The sequence below is a fragment of the Eublepharis macularius genome, chromosome 1 (genome assembly GCF_028583425.1).
Source record: "Eublepharis macularius isolate TG4126 chromosome 1, MPM_Emac_v1.0, whole genome shotgun sequence".
NCBI lineage: Eukaryota > Metazoa > Chordata > Lepidosauria > Squamata > Eublepharidae > Eublepharis > Eublepharis macularius.
This window is the reverse complement of record NC_072790.1, coordinates 238982822-239004428: the sequence shown is the minus strand read 5'-3', so window position 1 is coordinate 239004428 and position 21607 is coordinate 238982822. Positions and strand designations below refer to the sequence as shown.

At 46.3% G+C, this 21607-nt stretch overlaps 2 protein-coding genes across 4 annotated transcripts in view; one reads left to right on the top strand and one right to left on the bottom strand.

Moving 5' to 3' along the window:
* SHC1 (SHC adaptor protein 1) overlaps positions 1-11819 on the bottom strand; it is a 54265-nt gene extending 42446 nt beyond the window's left edge. For 2 of the 3 annotated variants that reach the window (XM_054994520.1, XM_054994532.1), the window contains exon 1: positions 11720-11819. The gene's annotated coding sequence lies outside the window, so the exon portion shown is untranslated. Of the gene's footprint in view, positions 1-6811; positions 6835-11719 lie in introns of those variants that run through there. The other variant, XM_054994528.1, reaches the window with a different exon arrangement.
* A 2359-nt stretch (positions 11820-14178) lies between these two features.
* Positions 14179-19941, top strand: CKS1B (CDC28 protein kinase regulatory subunit 1B). The gene is made up of 3 exons (XM_054985674.1): positions 14179-14348; positions 17261-17388; positions 19452-19941. Exons 1-3 carry the CDS (start codon positions 14290-14292, stop codon positions 19502-19504), a joined length of 240 nt encoding a protein of 79 aa, XP_054841649.1. The 5' UTR covers positions 14179-14289; the 3' UTR covers positions 19505-19941.
* Positions 19942-21607: the final 1666 nt, after the last annotated feature.

Genomic DNA, 21607 nt, shown 5'->3' with positions numbered 1-21607 from the left:
GGGTGTCTGGCACGACCAGGGTTAAGAGACGTTGGAGAGCCACTGCTGGGCAGAGGGGACAACAGCGAGTGAAACAGGGTGGCATCGTGTTTTGCACACCGGGGACCACCATAGCACAAAGACAGATGACGGGCTTTGCATGTCGAAAGTGGCAGGATATCAGGTTGCACCGCTGGGAGAAGACCTTGGCGAGCCACCACCCACTGAAGCAAACAATAAGGGGTATGAGTTCCGTGTAAGCTGGTAAAGATGGGCACCAGGCAGGGTGTAGGGCCCACCGGCACAAACACTTTGCACACACACCAAGAAGACTGGAGGTGATACAAAAGAATCTTTCCCTCGGACACCTTAGGGCCCTCTGGCAGAATATCCGCTTAGAATGTGGAAGGTCTCCGCTTCAATCTCGGAGTGTCTCCTGTTAAAAAGGACTCGTCCTTACGGCACTCTAAGGGCTGTAAGGACCAGGTGCTAGGCGATGTAGAAAACTCTCCATCTGATACCCTGGAGAGCCACCGCCTGTTGACCATACTAACCTTGATGGACCAAGTATCTGATTCTGTATACAGCAGGTTCATTTGTTCATGTGTGTGTTCAAGACAACTTCATATGACAGACATACAGATGGGTTTAGTTTCAGGTAAGCAGCCGTGTTGGTCTATATTAGAAGAGCAACATTTGGGTCCAGAAGCACCTTGAAGATCAACAAGAAGCACCTTGAAGATCAACAAGAATCCTGGGGGTGAGCTTTCGAGTCAAAGCTCCCTTCGACAGATATGGAGAGATCTTTTGACACTTGAAAGCTCATACCTTGGAAATCTAGTTGGTCTTTAAGGTGCTGCTAATACCAGGGTAAGGCAATGGCAAACCACCCCATAAAAAGTCTGCCAAGAAAACGTTGTGATGCGACGTCCCCCCATGGGTCAGTATTGACTCGGTGCTTGCACAGGGGGACTACCTTTACCTTTAATACAAGGGTGGATTCGATTTAAATCAAATCGATTTAAATCATGGTTTTCTACACAAAGACTCCTCACACTTAGCTTCTTGTGCAGATCTATTCTACTCCCAACAATCTTCTATTCATTGAAGTTTTTGAAACTTGGCACTTAAGAGGTAAGGGGTCGGTTCTGTGTAAAAAAGATTTGCAAAGGAACAATGGGATTAAGGTCTTTTTCTCAACAGTGTATGTTTATTTTATAACCTTTTTGCTGTGAAGAGGAGACCTGATCTTTATAGACACAAATTCGCTGTAAAACCAAGCATCTGTGATAATATCTTCTAGACAGAAAAACTGCCCAATAATCTTACAGAAACCTCTGGAAGAGCATGACGTGGTGAATGGATTAATGGAATTCGTTTACCAAAAAATTTAAACATTGCATGAATATACAGCTTCATGCTACATAATTAAAAACGAATCCTTATTTCATGATGATAGCCTTTGGACTATAATGTATCTTAAATAGAAAAGTATCTTTGGATAGATTTTTTTCCTCAAAAAACATTTTATTTAAAAAATCCAATTTTTTTTAATCATTGATTTTTATCCACCCTGGCTAATACTGATGGGTTCTTATTCGCGGAGCCAACAGGGCACAGGGAACAAGAGTCAAACTTGAGGGGCCGAGGGTTAAATCCCACCTCTGCCGGGGATTCCCAGAGCGGTACTGATCTGAGTTGCTCATTCTGTCTCTCTCGACAAAAGCAGGTCCCTCAAAGGCCTGCAAGTCAATTAAAGCAAGAGAGCAACAGAAATGTCGAATGCCTTATACTAAGCCCAAGCGTGCCCTGCCCTGGATGGCCCAGGCTAGCCCAGAGCTCACCAGATCTTGGAAGCTAAAAATGGTCGTCCCTGGTTAGCGCTTGGATAGGAGACAACGGAGGAAGTCCAGGGTTTCCACGCAGAGCCAGGCAATTAGCAAATCACTTCTGCTCGCCTCTTGCTTTGAAAACCTTTGGAGGGGTTGCCGAAAGTCGTCTGCGACTCGATGACACTTTATGCACATACACAAGCCCAACAGCGGGGTCCATCCATGGTGTCTTTGAGGGTCTTTGCCCAGCGGCTTCCAGAGATACTTTAAACTGGAGCGGCCAGGGTTTGAACTACTAATACGGGGGGGGGGGGGCTAACACTGGATGCTCCCCCTTCCGCTTAAACAGCCAGCAGCATTCTGACTCGGTGTTTCGTAAGCACTGCTTGATCAGCAAGAATGGGTGGCAGGAAAGGGACCACAGGGTTCAAGAGAAAGGAGATGTTATTTAGGGGAAATCTCAGCTGAGAGGCGGCGCTGTGGTTAGTGAGGGCTCTCGGGATCAGATGTGTGACCGGAAAGGGGTGGGTTGGCCCTCCAACGAACGGCCACAAAGGAGGCAATCGGCTAGAGATCTGCAACCAGGCGCTTGCTGGCTTAGATCAAATCGTTATCGAGACCGCAGGACTGCCTGCTTCGCTCACTAGCCTTCACACTAAGGTCGTGCCACACACATACACAAAAGAACAAAATCAAAAAGAGTCCAGTAGCACCTTTAAGACTAACCAATTTTATTGTAGCATAAGCTTTCGAGAATCACGTTCCAGTTGGCCAGTTTCCTTCTGCCCTCCATGCATCTGACAAAGAGAACGTGATTCTCGAAAGCTTATGCTACAATAAAATTGGTTAGTCTTAAAGGTGCTACTGGACTCTTTTTGATTTTGCTACTACAGACTAACATGGCTAACTCCTCTGGACAAAAGAACAAATGTCCCATCTTTCACGGCACCTACAATGTTTGTAGTTCTAGCAGATTGTTGCTAAGCAAAAAAAGAGAGAGAGAGAGATCCCTGGCTCCTCTCGGTCTATCCACACCCAAGCTAGCTACAACCCAACACCTGGAAAGCAAGATTAGACGGTACACATAGGACACGTTCTCTTTGTTCGTGTTATTTAACAAAAAGGCACCAACAAAGATAACAGTGTCTCAAGGATATAAACAGCCTCCACATCAGTTCCCCAGTCCCCACAATGCAGGAATATCCGGTGCTCCATGAGAAAATATCCAGTAGAACTCAAGACCTCGGGGGCTTCCAAAACCCTTTCTCGAATCCAAACATTTATACAAATATTTAACAGCCTCAGAGGCAAAGCTTCAAAGCGGTCAGTGCTGAGTTCAGGAAATAATTGGCTCGTGTGCTTTACATGAACATCACAAACCTGCATCTATCGTCCATAAAAAGGTAAAGGTAAAGGTAGTCCCCTGTGCAAACACCGAGTCATTACTGACCCGTGGGGGGACGTCGCATCACTATGGGGTGGTTTGCCATTGCCTTCCCCAGTCATCTACACTTTACCCCCAGGAAACTGGGTACTCATTTTACCGACCTCGGAAGGATGGAAGGCTGAGTCAACCTTGAGCCAGCTACCTGAACCCGGCTTCCGCCAGGATCGAACTCAGGTCATGAGCAGAGCTTGGGCTGCAGTACTGCCGTTTACCACTCTGCACCACGGGGCTCTATCGTCCATACCTTAACAGAAAGGAAGAGCTGCCCTCCCTAGACAGACCAAAGAGCCATCCCATTCACCATTCTGCTCCCAAAAGCAGCTGGCCAGACGCTTCTGGGGAACCTTCATTCATAGCCTCCCCCCTTCCAGTATTTGGAGATAGACTGCTGCTGCCCACTGGAGGCTCCTTACTTAGCTCTCATGGCTTACAGCAGACTTGCTCTCCGTGAAGCAAAAATAAAGAAATTGGGAGGCCGGAGGAAGAAATGCAAGTTATCAACTCACCTGGACCCATTCTTCTTCCGCAAACTGGGAAGAGTAGCAGGCTACCTAACAGGACTGACGCAAGGACCTACGCATGCATCGTAACAATGATTACCTAAGGACTTCCTCAAACCCTGTTGGGCATTCAAGGAAAGTGGACTTTCCACACGGGAAAGGCTATATATAGATAGCAGTTGAGGCTATTCAAGAGCAGGGCAGGCAGCAACCAGGTACCCCTCCATCGCGCCTGGATCTACCTCCAGCTGACGGCCTTCTTCAACTTTTCACCTGCATTTCTGAGCCCATCAGAGTACGGGGAAAAGTAGCAGCCGGGCTCCCTTCCACCTGGAGCATAAGAATGTGGCATTTGGACCCAGCTCCGTTCATAAAGAGCACCTTTATAACGTTTTAACGTTTACCAGTTTGAGCAGTGCATAAATATTACGCATGTATGTGTGGTCCTTGTGTGTCCCCTGTATACAAAGCCACCAAAATTGGTTTATGGAATTAATCCAGCAAACGCTGTTTGTCAACATTCAAACCCGATATTCTGCCCCGAGCAGAAAACGCTCTGCTCTTCTGTAATTGCTCCTGTCACTCAAGCTGTCAGAAGCCCTGGCAAGCTGTGATCTATATACGGACCTTCAAGATTCAGCTCAAGCAAGTGAACGGCCTCTAGCAGCAGCAGCAACCAGTGCCTTTCCTACACTGGTTTCCGAAGCAGTTATTTCAGGCAACATATTCCATTTTAGTGCAGAAGACCTTGGGCCCAAGGGCCTCCTGATAAAAGGGAAATGGGGAACTGAAGAGCAATTTTCCAGAAGTCGGCACAGATGGGAGAGAGAGGAGGCTCTTACAAATTCAGTTCAAGAGACCTGACTCAGTCGGTCAAAGAATTAGGCTGAGCACAACCGGTCGAACATCATGTCATGTACCAGCAGCTGCCAAAACAATGTTAGCGCACGGAACATTTTCTGTTCCGTGGGGAATGTTATTAAGATGGTCACTGGACAGCCCGGCTGCAGCTTGCTCCGAAGCTCGCAAAGGGCACCTGTCTTGGTGGCTTCACATACAGACGGTTCTGGGTTCCATCCACTGTATCTTCCATTGAAACTATCTTGGGCACCTGGGTTGCAAAATACCTTGGAGAACACGCCGCCGGTCAGAGAGCGACAGTCTGCCTTAGGATAAGACAGACATTCAGTTCAAATGTTCCGATCCCCATTCTGCCACGGAGCCTTCTGAGTGATCTTAAGCCAGTCACTTTCCCTCCGTCTAACCTACCTCGCAGGGTAGTTGTGAGGGGTAAAATGGAGATGGGGAGACTGAGGCACACCATCTTAAGCGCCTGGAAGGAAGGGGGGGATAACAATGTGCTACATAAAGAGGAGCAGCCGTGCGGGATCTGGCCAAAGGACCTTCTAGCCCAGCATTGGATTTCCAGCAGCAGTCAGACGCCAGAGGACGTGCACCGGTAGGACCCATGGCTTCCTCTGTTGACTGCTCTCCATCATCTGATAATTCACAGTGAAATCCTGAGCAGAGTTGACTGGAGTAACTTTGCTCAGGATTTCACTGTCAGAGGCCTTCTGCCCCTGAGTCCAGAGGCCTCATTTGACTATCATAACCAGCAACGGAGCAACCCTCCACGAATCTGTCCAACCTCCAATCTAAGCCCCTGGCCCTCACTCCATCTTGGGGCAGGGAGTTCCACATATCAGCAATCCACCGTACAGTGGCAATACTTCCTTGGTCTGCTTTTATCCTGCTGCCAATCGGTTTCATAGGATGACCCCCAGTTCTATGATTATGGAAGAGGGAGGAAAATTTCTCTCTATTCGTGGTATGGTCTCTGTCACACTCAACTTCGCTGTAAACTAAAAAACCCAGGGTTGTTAAGTTTGTTAATAAGGGCATGAAGGATACCCTTTACTGCACTTTTCCCCAGCCCTGCAACCCTCTTTTTAAGATCCAGGGATGATAATAATAATATGTAATAATATTTGATTTATATACACCCCTTCGCGACAACTTAATGCGCACTCAGAGTGGTTTACAAAGTATGTGTCCCCACAACAATAATCACCCTGTGAGGTGGGTGGGGCTGAGAGAGCTCTGAGAGAGCTGTGACTAGCCCAAGTTCACCCAGCTGGCTTCAAGCGGAGGAGTGGGGAATCAAACCCGGTTCTCCACATTACAGTCCCGCCGCTCTTAACCACTACATCAAACTGGCTCTGGATCAGAAGGGAACACCTTTGAAGCTGCACTAGAGTTTTCTATAAGGACCGTACCGGCAGTTTTATACTCAATCCTTTTTCTGGTGCGGAATTTGCCTCTCTCTCTCTTTTTGTTGCCGCTACATGCTGTGTCAACATTTTCAGCCACCCATTCAACACAACCCTGAGGTTCTTTTCTTGATTCCTCATCGACTCAAAGCTCATCCATATATGTGTGAAATAAGGGTTAATTTATTTGCCCTCAATTTGCACCTACATTGCATTTCAGCAGCCGTTTTGTTGCCCATTCAGCCAGTTTGGACAGGGTCCTTGTGGAGGTCGTCCCTTTGGTTTCGCCAGCCCCAAAGGAGGCTGCAGGCTCTATGTCTGCATAAGCAGCTGCTATGGATTTGCCTACTTTTAATCAGCCTCTGAAGGAGAGAGATATTTCTGTCATTTATCCATACTGGGTGTGGCTGGATCCTTCATTCATTCATTGTTTATATTCATTTCTAGTCTGCTTTGTCTCACTGGGACTCAAGGCATGTTACTAGGAGTCAATCAGTATGCCAGTTACCAATTATGATCACGTTTGAATCTAACAGCAAAGATTCCTAGTAAAATAAGGTAACATAGCGGGTTTGAGACTGAAGAACTGAAAGGAGGAAAAAACACATACGCATTATAGAAGGGTCTCCTCCCCAGCGGATTCATCACACCACAACTCTACTCCCTCTACAAGAATGCCCTCCTGAACAAGTTTGCTTTGCACATTTTGCGAAACATGGGGGCCTTCCCAAGAGGAAGACCGTTCCATAATGCGGGAGGGAATGTGCACGAATGGACACTTACCGATAATCCAGAGATGCGGCAGAAATATGTGTCTGTTGCATTTCTAAATGAGTCATTCCTCTGGCCTTGACTGCGTTGGATCAGTCGCCACAGGAGGCAGGTAACTCTGCTATGTCTCTACATGAGATGTCAACTGGATCAGTCACTCACAGTACAAAATTATCTGCCTCCGTAGGTGAATTTCCAGCTTCGGAGGAGACACAGCTCTAAGTTCCTCCCCTTCTAATCAGCAGGCAAAGCTAGGGCAATGAATCACACAGAAATGTAGGGAGCGGGTTCTTAATCAGAACAAAGCTTGACATAATCATCAGAAACCCGAGTCTAGCACATACGCAGAATCCAGGCAGGAGGGAAGTAAGGTGGGGAAAGAAAAGCAGAGAAGAAGCCTGAAAGCTACTTGAATCAAGGGTAGATTCCTGTAAGCCGGGTGGGGGGACCCTACCATTCGCAGAAGAGATGCGTGGGATCCAACCCACAGAATGAAGCCAATAGGTGCAAACTGACTCATCCCCAGATGTGCCCACGAGTACATTTGTTGGGTCACAAAGCCCCAATCTGTCTACCAAAGTCACACACAGAAATAATGTATGCCTCAGCAACTGTTTGCACCTCTGGTTTTCAAACCACTGAGTCACATCATAAACTACGAGAGATTCTGCCTGGGGCATTGTGTAGCCGAAGCACGTTACTCACTGCTTACTCACACCCTTGTGCAAAAAAATCCCACCCCCAGGAGTAGGGGTTTTGCAACACGATGGGGCTCATCTAGACAAAAAGAACATAATCCACAGAATACAGAAGCCACCAAATGACACGTAACAGCATGTGAAGGCTTCGAGTTCACTGGAACTCTTTGTCAGACCGGATGATTTTAAAAAGACAACTTCAGACTCATCTGCTCGCTCCTTTACTTTCCAGTGAGAATCAGGCAGTGGTGGGAACAGCCAACTCGAGACCCGTTTACTACAAAATGAAGACAAAAGCAGGAAATACCTCCTCCCGCAACAGAACCACAACTGAAAAGAGGATGCTAGACACAAGGGAAGTTTTTCCTCCACGTCCCTAACAAAACTGCAGAATATCCCACGGCACAAGCAATATGTAGCATGAATGGCCGTTCATCACCATCGTGGCTTAATCTGCCACTGGATCTCCTCTCTCCTCAAGTTCATATGTTCGCTGCCTCCCCACTGGCTCCTCCAACCATTTTGGGAGCACAGAGCTACTGCACCATAACCGAAGTCCCAGAGCCAACTTTTCCTCTGCCACAGAGTCACTCGAGGGCCTTAGGCATGCCATTTCTTTGATCTCACATCAGCACTGTGGAGGGAATAAAACTGTTTTTCAAAGTTCCCAACAGGAAAAGCTGGATAGCAGCAATTTTCAGAACTCATTTAATGAATAAAACATGCTACGGGATTTCCTACTTCCATTCATCCTCCCCTTGCTTTTTATCCTGAACAAAGGGGGCAGCTCGCTTTCTTTAATAGCGCTTGTCATTTATTTATTTATTTATTTAATTACATTTCTAGACCACCCTCCCCGTCAGACAGGCTCAGGGCGGTGCAACAGCATATGATAAAGATTAAAAACAATAAAAACATTATAAAAACATTAAAACATTATTCCAAATACAATAAAATTGGCGGGTATAAATATTAAAAGACAGCATTTTAGACGCAGGGCTTGGCTCTTGCATCATGCCCTGCGTCACACTTATGAGCTCCTGCATGGGTGGTGGACGGTCTTCAGTGGTATGGCCGGCGAGAGGACAGCCGAGCCCCCACCAAATGCCTGGCGGAACATCTCCGTCTTTCAGGCCCGGCGGAAAGATAACAAATCCCGCCAGCCCCTAGTTTCCTCAGACAGAGAGTTCCACCAGGTCGGAGCCAGGACCGAAAAGGCCCTGGCTCTGGTAGAGGCCAGGCGGACCTCCCTGGGGCCAGATACCATCAGCAAGTGCTTATTGGCTGATCGGAGTGACCTCTGGGGAACATATGGGGAGAGGTGGTCCCGAAGGTATGCTGGGCCCAGTCCGCGTAGGGCTTTATAGGTCAGCACCAGAACCTTGAACCGGACCCGGTACTCAACCGGTAACCAGTGCAGCTGACGGAGGATGGGTGTTATATGTGCCATGATTGGAGCTCCGACAACCATTGACATAGTATTCAAAGCATGATGACAGCCTTGCGAAGTAGGCCAATATTATTCCTCTCGATGTTGCAGAGGTGCTGCTGAGAGAACTGTAGGCTACCTAAACTCAGTGGCTGAGATGAGATCTAAGTCGGGATCTAGATCAATCCTCCCCTTCCCTTTCAAAACACACAAAACAGAACACCAAATGCGCATGGAATGTTTTCTTGCAAGGCTGATGTGGGGATGCCAGAAAGAAAAGAATTATGAAAGATGGCCTTCACAGGAGAAAGGAGGGTTTCTTGTTGCGCCAGTGGTAACACCCCCACCCCCTCGAATAATCTCCTGTCCTTGGATATTACCAACAGGAGTAAGGGAGACACAGGAGGAAAAGATAAGAAAAAGACCAGCCCCTGCAAGATGGGATAAGTAACACAAAATTCACTTATGAAGCCCATGGCTAAAGACAGGGCGGGGGCTGTGTGCAAACTTTAAAAAGTTTTAGAGCAGCCTAGGAAAAGAAGAATTTGATAAACACTGAAAGGTATGACAGCTAAAAAAATAGTGAAGAGTCCAGTAGCACCTTTAAGACCAACCTACTTTATTGTAGCACTAGCAACAAAGCCCGTTGTGGGGAAAAAATACAACGGGCTCTAGAAAGGGGAGGGTGGCTGGGCAGGCATTTGCTCCTCCTCTGTCACTGATTCCAGCCGGTGAAGGAGAGGGGTGGGCATTGCCATCTGCTCCATGACTGATCTGCCTGATGTCCGCCATGTGAAGGGGTAGTGGGCTTTGCTACCTAATACATGCCAGGTAAAGGGGGGCTTTGCCTCCTGTTCTGCGCCTGACTATGGCTGGATGAAGGGGAATAGGCATTGCTGCCTGCTCCGAGCCTGATCCCAGTTGGGTGAAGGAGGGTGGGCACTGCCACCTGCTCCCCACTGGGTGAAGGGAGGAACTGGCATTGCCTCCCGCTCCACGCCTGACCCTGACAGGTGAAGGCAGGCAACTGGCCTTACTACCTCGTCTGCTCCTGATCCCAGCTGGGTGAAGGGGGTATGGGAATTGCCACCTGCTTTGCTCCTGATTCTGGCAGGTTGAAGGAGGGGCAGGCATTGCTGCATACTTGGCACCTGACTCCAGCAGGGTGAAGACAGGGTGGGCATTGCCACCAGCTCAGTGGCTTAATCTGGTAGGTTGAAGAGGGTGGGGATTGCCACCTGCTCTACTCCTTATCCCAGCTGGGTGAAGAGAAGAAAGGCATTGCCACCTGCTCCTACCCTGCTCCCGACCTGGGCTTCCCACCATGGCACCTTTTCAGGAGGGACATGGTGTCTTGCCTAGGCTTCCCTCCATGGCAGCACCCTCTGATGGTGCACCAGAGTATAAAGTGAGTTGTCTGAAATACGCTTACTCAATTATATAGTAAGAAGATAAGCTTTTGAGAACCACAGCTCTCTTCGTCAGATGCATCTGTGGTTCTCGAAAGTTTATGCTACGATAAAGTGGGTTAGTCTTAAAGGTGCTACTGGACTCTTTACTATTTTGTAACTAGAGACTAACACAGTTGGCTCCTCTGGATCTATGACCAGCTAAAAAAAAATCTTTTGTGTTCAGAGGCAATCTACCTCTTAAGACCAGTTGCTGAAGGCGCATCACAGGAGCAGTGGACTGGTTCCTTCACTCCCTGATTTCAGGGAAAAAATTTGCTGTCCATTCCTGGAAACAGGAAACAGGACTTGAAAGATCTTTGCTCTAATTCAGTGAAATTAGATTGTGCTGCTCATTCTCTCTCTTCTACAAGGCCAGAAGGGTGGGTGTATCCCCCTCCTCACCTGCAAAATTATTTTAATGTGTGAACAGCTGTTAAAGCAGTGGGGATAATTAGCCATTCCTGCTCAGCCAAGTCACAGCTTCTCTGGTTGTCTGTGCTTTTAAAAAGGATCATAAAGCATCTGCTTGGCATGCAGAATGTCCCTGGTTCAATTCCAGGCAGCATCTCCAATTAAAAAGGATTGTGGGGTAGACAATATCTCAATTCGAGATATTGGAGAGCTGCTGCCAGCCGGAACCCACTCAGCCTGATCTCTAGAGACCAAGGCAAGTTTCACTTGAGCGCAAAATGTACTCTGGGGGCTAAAGCGAATCTTTAACATCCAGGACTAACATGACAAGAGAGACCCCCGCGGCCTTCTCAGAAGCAGAAGAGGCCAGTAAACCGAAGGAAGGAAACTTTCCCATAGGATCCAAGGGGGCAACAGAAAGGGGGGTCTCAGTGGGGTGGGACAGAATATTATGGGGAGAGCAGAGATGAAACGTGGTGCGACATTCAAAGCGGTGGAGAGGAGAGGGTCCATACTAGCCTAGGGTGGCCAACCAACAGGTGGTGGCTGGAGATTTCCCAGAATTACAGCTCATCTCCAGGCCACAGAGATCAGTTCCCCTGGAGAAAGGGGCTGCGTTGGAAGATAGGCTGCATGGCATTATACCCCGCAGAGGTCCTTTCCCTCCCTAAGCCTTGACCTCCCCAGGCTCCACCCCCAAATCTCCAGGAATTTCCCAACCTGGAGCCGGCAACCCTAATTTACAGCGCTTTCGCTGGCCTACCTCGCAGGGCTGTCGTGAGCGACAAGGGGAAAGCTCCGCTCACCACAAGAAAACGAGGCGGAATATGGGGGGGGGGGGAATAAGCGCAGAGCAGGAGCCCAAGCACGGAGGGGCGGGGCTTCAGGTGAAGGGGCGGAGCCAGGGGAGGGGCGCGTCCGTCAGGCTCACCGGGGCGGCGGCACCATGGAGTCCTCCTGGCGCGGCGGCGACCTCGGCCTCCTTCCTCCTCTCCGCTTCTGAACAAACTTCTGGGCCACAGCCCCCCTCCTCCCCGTTCCTCCTCCCACTACAAGTCACTTCCGACGTCTGACAGGCCCCCTAGGCCTCACTTCCGGTTTCTTCCAAAGCAGCCACTTCCGCTCCGCCCGCTGAAGAACTCGTTTCCGGTTCAGGATGGCGTCGCTCTAGGGCTTGCCAGCTCTATGGTGGCCCCTCTGTTGTCTGGACAGTAGAAGCGATCGGGCACCGGAATTCCACCTGTTGGGGCCAGCGACCCCGCTCTGGCTTCTCACACTTTCTGCTCTCCTGAAGTCAGAATAAAGCAGAAGTCCAGCGGCACCTTAAAGACCAGACTCTTATTATCTGGAAATCTAATTCATGTAGAATGCTGCATACAAGATCAGCATCCACATAACTATAGTAGCATATGAGCAAGATTTGGATCCAGTGGCACTTTAGAGACCAACTAGATTTCCAGGGTATGAACTTTCAAGAGTCCCCTTTTTCAGATCTGACTGGACTTCCATCTTGTTCTACTGCAGACCAACACAGCTATCCACCAAATTTGTTTATTCCAGTATGAACTGGAGGTTGGCAACTCAACTAAGTGTATTCATGTATTGTCGTATTAAGTGTATTAAGTGTATTAAGTGTATTCAGATACTTGTTTATGCCATTTATAGTCCGTCTTTCTCACTCAAGGCTGATTGCACAGTGTGAGATTAGTACAGTCAATATCAAGGACATTTCTATAAGCAATGTCATAGGGTAAACAAATACAATTTACAAAGAATCCAATACAGAGTTGAAGAAATGCTGAAACAGAAGCAATTCTAGGACTGACATTAGACAACATGAGCACAGGTAGCTCACAGGAACACTTATTTAAAACAACATAGTGTTGAAGTCTAAGGTACCTAACATTAGCAACCTAACATTAGCAAAAAATCCCTACAATACAAAAGCCTTTTTGAATAATTCAGTTTTGCACTGTTTGGGGAAAGCTAGGGGAGTGGGGGCTCTCCTGACCTCCTCAGGCAGGCCCTTCCACAGGGTGACGATGACAGAACGCAGAGGACCCAATCAGGCTATCATGGCCAACGACAACGACTACAGACCCATCCTTCACAAACCCATCACCACCAGCACCCCTTTAAAATCCAGCTATGCCAGTGGCTGCCATCACCAACTCTTGTAGCAATGAGTTCCTGAAGTCAGTGATACAGTTTCGTCTGTCATCCTATCACTTCATTTTCCTGCATGCATAAAACTGGCCTGAGTTGGCTCTTGGAGGAAAAGAGGAATATCTTTCTGAAGCTTTGGGGCTAAACATCCCCCTCCTTTTTGGAATAAGCTGTTGTCCTCATAGAAATGTTTCGGGCTTGCCATATAAGGCATTGCTTTTCCACAGGGCATTTTTGCTGATGTGGCCATTGAGGTAAGCTTTGCTCATTGCTGGGGGGGGGGGGGCGATAGAGTTTTATTGCAACGGTATGCTTGCCAACCTCCAGGAAAGGCCTGGAAATGTCCAGAATAATGACTGACTTCTACACTACAGAGCTCAGTTCTCCTGGAGCAACTGACTGCTTTGGAGGGTGGACTCCATAGCATCATATCCTATTAGGCTCCACCCCCAATTCTCCTCGAATTGCTCTACCCAAAGTTGGCAACCCTAACTATAAATGACATAAATGACATAAATAAATAAACTTCTCTTGGGCAAATGTCCCGTGGTGGTATATTATCTCTGTCTTGGCTGTTTTCGCACCTAGGTATGTGGAAAGAGGAAATATAAATAATCTGAAATACAGCAGTACCTACATCTGACGAAGAGAGTTGTAGTTCTCGAAAGCTTATGCTACAATGAAGTTGGTTAGTCTTCAAGGTGCTACTGGACTCTTTATTATTTATCAATACCTACTACATTTCTCTCCATAATTTATATTCCAACACAGACCAGAAGTGCCTCTAAGCGTGCCTCTCTGGTTTCTTCTGCTATCTCTGTCTCGTTCAGACACTCACATCCGGTCCCGCCTTCTCTTCTGTCAATCACCCAATCGCATCCTGTCCATATTCTGTCAGGCTTTTCGGTCGCCAAACAGTCCTAGGAAGCCACGCCCATCCTTTCCCCTCCGACTGCAAAGCACCGCCCACCAAGGTTTTGACTCGCCTTCAGAGCCTGGGTTTTTTTTCCTGCCTCACTGACCAATCGAGGATCGCTGTTTGTCAATCGGCATGGAGTCTGAGGGAGGGGGAAGAACCAATAAGGACGCCCCAGGTGCGATGACGTAATGCGCCGAACACCAATCAGCGCTACCGGCGGTGGAGTTTGAAAGCTGCGGTTGGACAGCCGGGAGGGCGGGTGCAGAGTGCGCGAGCGAGGGGCGGTGCATGCGCGCGCGCGCGGCTCCGCCCAGCCCTCCAACGGACGCTCCTGAGAGGCTCGAGCGCGCTCGTTCGGTGGTCGCTGTCGCGGGGCCTGCCGGGAGACGTGCTGAGGGGGCTGCCGCGTCGTCGTCATGTCGCAGAAGCAGATATACTATTCGGACAAGTACGACGACGAGGAGTTCGAGTACCGGTGAGGGGCGGGGCCTGAGGCGCAGGGGAGGGGCCTGGTAGGAATGGGGAGGCGACGCGGGACGGTTGTGCGGGGGAGGGGGTTCTAAACGGTTGGAGCGCCCCGAGTTGCCATAGCAACGGTAGGGGAGCGCCTAGTGAGGGGGCGCGAGGAATTCTGGGGGGAGGCGGTTTAATGGTGCTGACTTCTATGGAGGCCTCTGAATGCCCGCCGCTGCTGGTGAGAACGAGGGGCGGGGAGATCTGTGGGAAGTCGGCCGCTGTGAATCTCTGATCAGGTCCTTTATCGCGGCCGTTGATAGCTGCCTAGTAGTTAGAGCATTTTTGTCGAGAGGCAGTGTACCTCTGAATGCCGTTGGGTGTGGTGAGTGAGACAGAAAAGTAGTAACAAGGGGAGGCTTTGGTCCTCATGGCCTATTTACAGGCCTCTTCTGGTTAACCGCTAGTGAAACAGGATGTTAGGCTTTCTGCTTTAACAAAGTTAAATAGAATGCAGCGTTGTTGAATGGAATTTACTTATGTCGTTTATAGTCCGCCTTTCTCACAGAGACTCAAGGCGGATTACATAGTGTGAGATTAGTACAATCAGTATCAAGGACATTTCCATACAGTGTCACGGACATTTCCATAAACAATATCATGGGATTTTACAAAGACATAGCGTTAGCAAGGATCCAATAAAGAGTTGAAGAACTCCTGAAACAGAACATAATCAATTCCAGGACTGACATTAGATAACATGAAGCACAGGTAGCATATAGGAGTACATATTCAAAGCAAAAGATAATATGCAAGGCAACATAGGGGTGAAGTCTATGGTCCCTAATTCATTAGTGAAGCATCTGAGACCCGCTGCCTACAAATCCTTCCTATCTGAGTAAAAATTATCAATTATCAATATTCTCTCTCTCCTTGTGTATGTATACATACAGCAGGATTGGAGTCCAGTGGCACCTTAGAGACCAACAAGATTTTCAGGATGTAAGCTTTTGAGAGTCAGAGGTCCTTCAGACACATAGATATAGATAGTGATTTGCGAGGGTACACATTTAGGGGGAATTCTAATAAACTTCAGGGGAGGGCTTTATAGTAACATATTTTACAGTAATAAACTGTAAAATATGTACAGTTACAGTTATGTACTCGTATATCACCGGTCAGTAGGAATTAGTGCAGGGGCCAGCCTGTGCATGGGCGAAATCAACAGCAGCTTGTACATGACTTTCTCTGTGGTGGCCCCTACCCTGTGGAACAACCTGTCTGAGGAGGTCAGGTGAGCCCCCACTCTCCTGGCTTTCTGCAAATGATGCAAAACTGAATTATTCAAAAAGGTTTTTTACTCAGATAGGAGGGCTGTATTGTAGGGAGGGGGTCTCAGATGCTTTACTAATGAGCTGGGGATCATAGGCTTCACCACTGTGTTGCTTTACATATTATCCAGAGGGAATTAGTATGTTTTTAGTCCTTTCTATAAAGAACTTGGAGTGGTATATGTAATCCTAGTCCTATTTTATTGCTTATCCATTGTGTGTTTGCATTGACTTACACTGTAGCCCTGTTCACGTGTTTGTTTATTATCCACTGTCTGGCTTTTTCACTGAGATTCAAGTGAGTCAGATGTTATGGTGAACATGCATACATCTGTCTGTAAGAAACAGCCAACATGTGTTCACTTCATAAATGAAATTGGAGACCAATGCCAAGATAAATGCGTGGTTTCAATCACACATTCAGCTCTACCTGTTGAATATAACTTGAGAATGACTCAGTGCATGTATAAACAAACATCAAGTATACATGGATTGTACATGCATTTACAGTAACTTGTGAGCTCATGTAGTCTGCCTTGAGTCTCAGAAAGAATGAGCAGAATATAAAATTTAAAAAAATCCATGTTCCCCCCCCCTCTTCCATTTAAGTGTTTGGGGGATATTGAGTATGTGTGGAATCTTTGGCGAGAATCTTGTAGTAGTAGAACTTGGTAATTCATGAAAATCTTTTGGACTTGGTCTTAATATTATATTTTTTTTAAAATGTACCACACAATAAGTCTTGTCAACTGACTCCTGAGGCGGAGGGGAAACACTTGACATTAAAGAGACCAGTCCAGATTAATTGGAAACAAAACTGAAATTTGAATGCTGCATTTGGTTTCTGGCAGCCAGCAAGTTTCTGGGAATTTCGTATGCAAAGAACAAAGGCAAATATTCCTCCTCTGTCTTAAGGATTTGGTACTTAGAGGTATATTGCTTCTGAATGCTGGCCTGGTTCATACATTGCTAGATCTGTTCTCCATGAGCAGGTCTAATGAGCATGGGGAGACCCTGTGGCATCCTGCAATCTGTCGGAATATAGAAAATAACGTGAACGAGAGAGAGACCACAATAGGGAGCTCTGGTGGCAGGTCTCAAGTGTGTGCGCTGCTCATTTGGGTGCTTGTGTGCGCTTCCTTGAGAGCCAGTTTGGTGTAGTGGTTAAGACAAATGTTGTTGTTGTTGTTTATGGGTTGGATCCTGTGGACCCATCCCACTAGCAGTGATGTTCCTTCTTGCACAAGAAGTCTTCTCCTGATTCCAAAGAACCGAGCCAACTCTGTATGATCACAGTGAGAAATGCTGGTGCAGCTCTGGCACAAAACAGTTCGTAACGTCTGAAGAACGTGCTGCTTGTTTGGGCTGGGGCGAGGCTCTTCGCATCTGGCTTTTCTCCATGCACTTGAGATATATTCTTATATAGCTGATTGTATTTAATGTGATACACTTCTACTAACACCATTCTTGTTTTTTACAATGGACAGGTTTTTTTTTTTAAAAAAAGGAAATTATCTGTGTTTGGTAGGGCACAAAATACTTAATCCAGTCTCACTCTGTTTCCACTGATTTCTGATCCTCTTTGCTTTTGGTCTCACTGCAGGCATGTAATGCTGCCAAAAGACATTGCAAAGCTGGTCCCCAAGACCCATCTCATGTCTGAATCAGAATGGAGGAATCTCGGTGTGCAGCAGAGCCAGGGCTGGGTTCACTACATGATTCACGAGCCAGGTGCGTTGTGGGGGCAATCTTTCGATCTTGTTGGAGGCTCTAGAGAGAGACTTTTCTGCCAAGTGACTTCTGGTTTTGCAGCAGCCAGAGATCTGTTGGTTTAGGATGTGAGGCCATTTGACCCTTCCCTGTTGGGGTTTGGTTGAGGGTTAAGGAAAGCTTGAAACAACAGACAAGACTTAATATTGTTTCAAGGGATCTGTCAAAGGTACTTGTGGTTGGTCTTGTTGGAATTGTAGATGGAGCCTGTGTGGAGGGGAGAAGGCTGGCTTTCAAAAGGGTTATGGGTTCCTGTCCCAAGCTTTTCAGGCTTATGCTACATAGGAATACACATGCAAGCAGAAAAATTCAGGCTGGAAGCACAGGTGCACGAGATCCCAAGAGTGTGTCAGAGAGCTGATGCTCTCAAAATGAGGCGCCGAGGGGATACCAGTCATAGTAAGACAGTGTGGAGAAGTGGTTATAAAATTGGACTAGGACTTCACATTCTCACTCTGCCCTGAAGTTCTCTGAGTGACTTTGGCCCAATTGCTCTTTCCCAGCCTAAGCCTCACTCACAGGGTGTGTGTGTGTGGGTAAGGGGGGAGGGCTATGTTGGCCATCTTGAAGGGCGTACAGAAATGTACAAGATACTGGCATTAGCTATAAATAGACATGTAAAGCTGCTCACTTCGGAACTGTCCATATTTATTTCTCCTTGGCAGAAAGCTGGTGTTCTAGCCAACAAGTGTCACCCTGTGTGTTTTTATTTCTTGCTGCTTAACAGATCAGTGCTTCTTCTGAAGATCTGTACATGTTACAACCATTAATTGGATCCCTGATAATTATTATTTAGATTTATACCTTATTTTTCTGCCACACTGGCTCCCAAGGTGCTTTACAGTGATTAAATTCTAATGCAAAGCTCCAATAAAATAAGTTAAAGCTACATGGGCATGTATCTGGCAGTCTCTTTTCTGGTCCTTGGCAGTCTGCAGGAGCCCTGCTGTTAGGTTTGTAGGGCTGTGATTGAGCTGGCAAAAAATATTAATTCTAGACAGGCTGGATGTGATTTAAATCATGATTTAAATCATGATTTAAATCATTAGTCAGTAAGACTAGATTTAGATCATGGTTTTCTTCACAAAGACTCCTCAGAATTAGCTTCTTGGGCAGATGTATTCTACTCCCAACAATCTTCTATTCATTGAATTTTTTTAAACTTAGCTCTTGAGAGGTAAAAGGTTGGTTCAGTGTGCAAAGATTTACAAAGGAACAATAGGATTAAGGTCTTTTCCTCAACTGTGTTTGTTTATTTTATAACCTTTTTGCTGTGAAGAAGAAAACGTGATCTCTGCAGACACAAATTCAGTTTTGAGAACTGTAAAACCAAGCATCTGTGATCATTTCTTCTAGATAGAAAAACTGCCCAATAATCTTACAGAAACCTCTGGAAGAGCATGACATTGTGAATGGATTAATGGAATTCATTTACCAAAAAAATTAAACATTGCATGAATATACAGCCTCATGCTACATAATTAAAAACTAATCCTTATTTCATGATAACCTTTGGACTATAAATATCTTTGGATAGATTTTTCCTCAAAATACATTTTATTTTAAAAAATCGTTGATTTTTATCCACCCTGATTCTAGAGCACTAGCAAGGAGGACCCTTTTACCTCCACTGAAGCAAGAAGCTGCCTGTGGAAAGCCACGGTTGCTTATAAACAAGGTATTCCCTTTGGAATCTTCGAAGAGGGACAGGGACCTGTGTTAACGGGAAAATCTCCCGAGAAGCCTCTTCCAGATCCTTCTAATTACAGACTTAAATCAGGCATGGCTTTCATTTTTTTAAGAGTTACAATTGCAGCACTGCAGACTAGAAACTTAAAAAACAAGGTTGGGGTAAGAGTTGGTAGTTTAGAAGCGGAAGTTGCGACACGCAGTCCTGGTCATTTAGGGGCTCCACTGTCCATCTGTTTTGAAATATGTTTTGAGGAATCCAAAGTGCGTGGGATGGCCAGGCCCTGAACTTTGTGCGAGAGCCTTCAACGTGCCGTTTCCTCTCTTCCCTGCAGAGCCTCATATCCTGCTTTTCCGAAGGCCCTTGCCAAAGAAGCCAGAAAAGTGACTCCTGTGTAAATGTTCTTCAGAAGTTTTAGATTCAAGCACCTTTTAATGAAAGCCCTGTGTTTCTGTTTTTTTAAAAGTTTGACAAATGTTTTACGTCTGATGAGAGCGTGCCACTGGATATGACCAAAGTCCAGACCAGCTTGCTTCACCTCAGAACTGTCTATCGAAAGGAACCAAATTGGCTGATTAAACAGACTTCGTAACAGTTGAAATGCAAAAAAATATATATTTTTTCTACACTGCCTTTCACAGCTGAAGGCTGCTGCTTTTTCACACAGTTTGGTTTTTAAATCCAGGAGAATGCAGTGTGTTTCTCTGGGTTTTTTTAATATGAGTGTTTTAAATCTTATATTCCAAGTTCTCCTCTTGGAACTTTTAACGTTATTCTAGATATGACTGTTCTTAAGGTTCTTCCAATAAAACACCAAAATTTTACTTTGGCTCTGTTTTTTTTTCTTGAAACACAACCCTGTGAAAGTTTGGTTTGCAGCTGTTTATATGCTGTTTGGAGTTTTAGGGAGCTGTAGATGAATAGAACATCTGATCCTTTCTCTCTGGCTATAGGAGAGGAAATTGTGTGCTGGATCCGCCTTGAGTCTCAGGGAGAAAGGCAGACTATAAATGACATAAATATATGGGCAGCTTTCTGTAGTGGGAGGATTCGTTGCTCAGTGGTAGAGAACCTGCTCTTTCATGTGAAAGGTCTTAGATTCGATCCCTGGAGGTTAAATCTTTATCTACCCTACTCCAGGGTAAGTTTCCGCCTGTTAAGAGCAGATTGTCCTTTGATCGGTTGTCTGACTATAAGGCAGCTTCATGTCTTCAGTGTTCAGCTGCTCTACCTGTCTTGTTGCCCACCTTGCAACTGCCCCAAACAGCAAGCAGTACCTGGGCAAAGAAATTAATCATACCATAAATACAAATTTACAACAGTTCCCTCTTATATTAAAGTGCTCAGTGCAAAATGTATAATACAATGTAGATGAATTTACAAAGTATCAATGAACATACAAAACCTTACACAACCGTCAGTTTCAACTGAGAATTATAATAAACGACCGTATCCCTTGAAGACAGTATCTCAAAGCAAACTTGAAAATTCTTGAAGAAAGGGATACAGTCGTTTATTATAATTCTCAATTGAAATTGTAAGGTTTTGTATGTTCATTGATACTTCGTAAATTTATCTGCATTGTATTATACATTTTGCACTGAGGACTTTAATATAAGAGAGAACTGTTGTAAATTTGTATTTATGGTATGATTAATTTCTTTGCCCAAGTATTGCTTGCGGTTGGGTCTTCCATTGATCTTGGGTACGCCTCTGTATACGGTACACCTTGCAACTGCAGCATGCAGTTTTCGAGCATTGCACCCCGGAGGAGCATGGAGCAGGGACTGCATATTTCTTAGTGACCATCAAGTCTGGAAAAAGATGAGTTTCATTCTCCCGGTGAAGCCCAGGCAAAGCAGGAACTTCTGTCTGATAACTCTCTTAGGGTTACTGTGAGAAACAAAGGGTTGATGGTTGGGCTCCTCCCCAGTGATGGGGGATAGAGAGGTGGGGAGTTGGAAACAACACTTGAAAAATAAAACCAACGGCCAGTGTTAAATTAAAATGACCTTCTTCAAATCAAATTGGTTATCTATATTTCTGGCTTAGGTTCAAACTTTGTTAATGTCCTATATCAGGAAAGCATATCAGGGGAGCTGCCTCAGTTCCTCTGTGCCAGCTGGATTGGGCGTGTGGATTTAGAGTTCATCTTTCTCACTGAGATTCAAGGTGGATTATAGTAAAGAGTCCAGTAGCACCTTTAAGACTAACCAACTTTTCTGTAGCATAAGCTTTCGAGTACCACAACTCTCTTTGTCAGATGCATCTGACGAAGAGAACCGTGGCTCTCGAAAGCTTATGCTACAGTAAAGTTGGTTAGTCTTAAAGGTGCTATGGGACACTTTATTTTGCTACTGCAGACTAACACGGCTAACTCCTGGATCTATGACCATGAAGGCAGATTATGTTGGCCTCGATGGCGCAAAGGTTGCCAGAGGCTAGAGTGAGTCTTTGCAGTGGTTAAGACTCATATTGATATTCCCACAC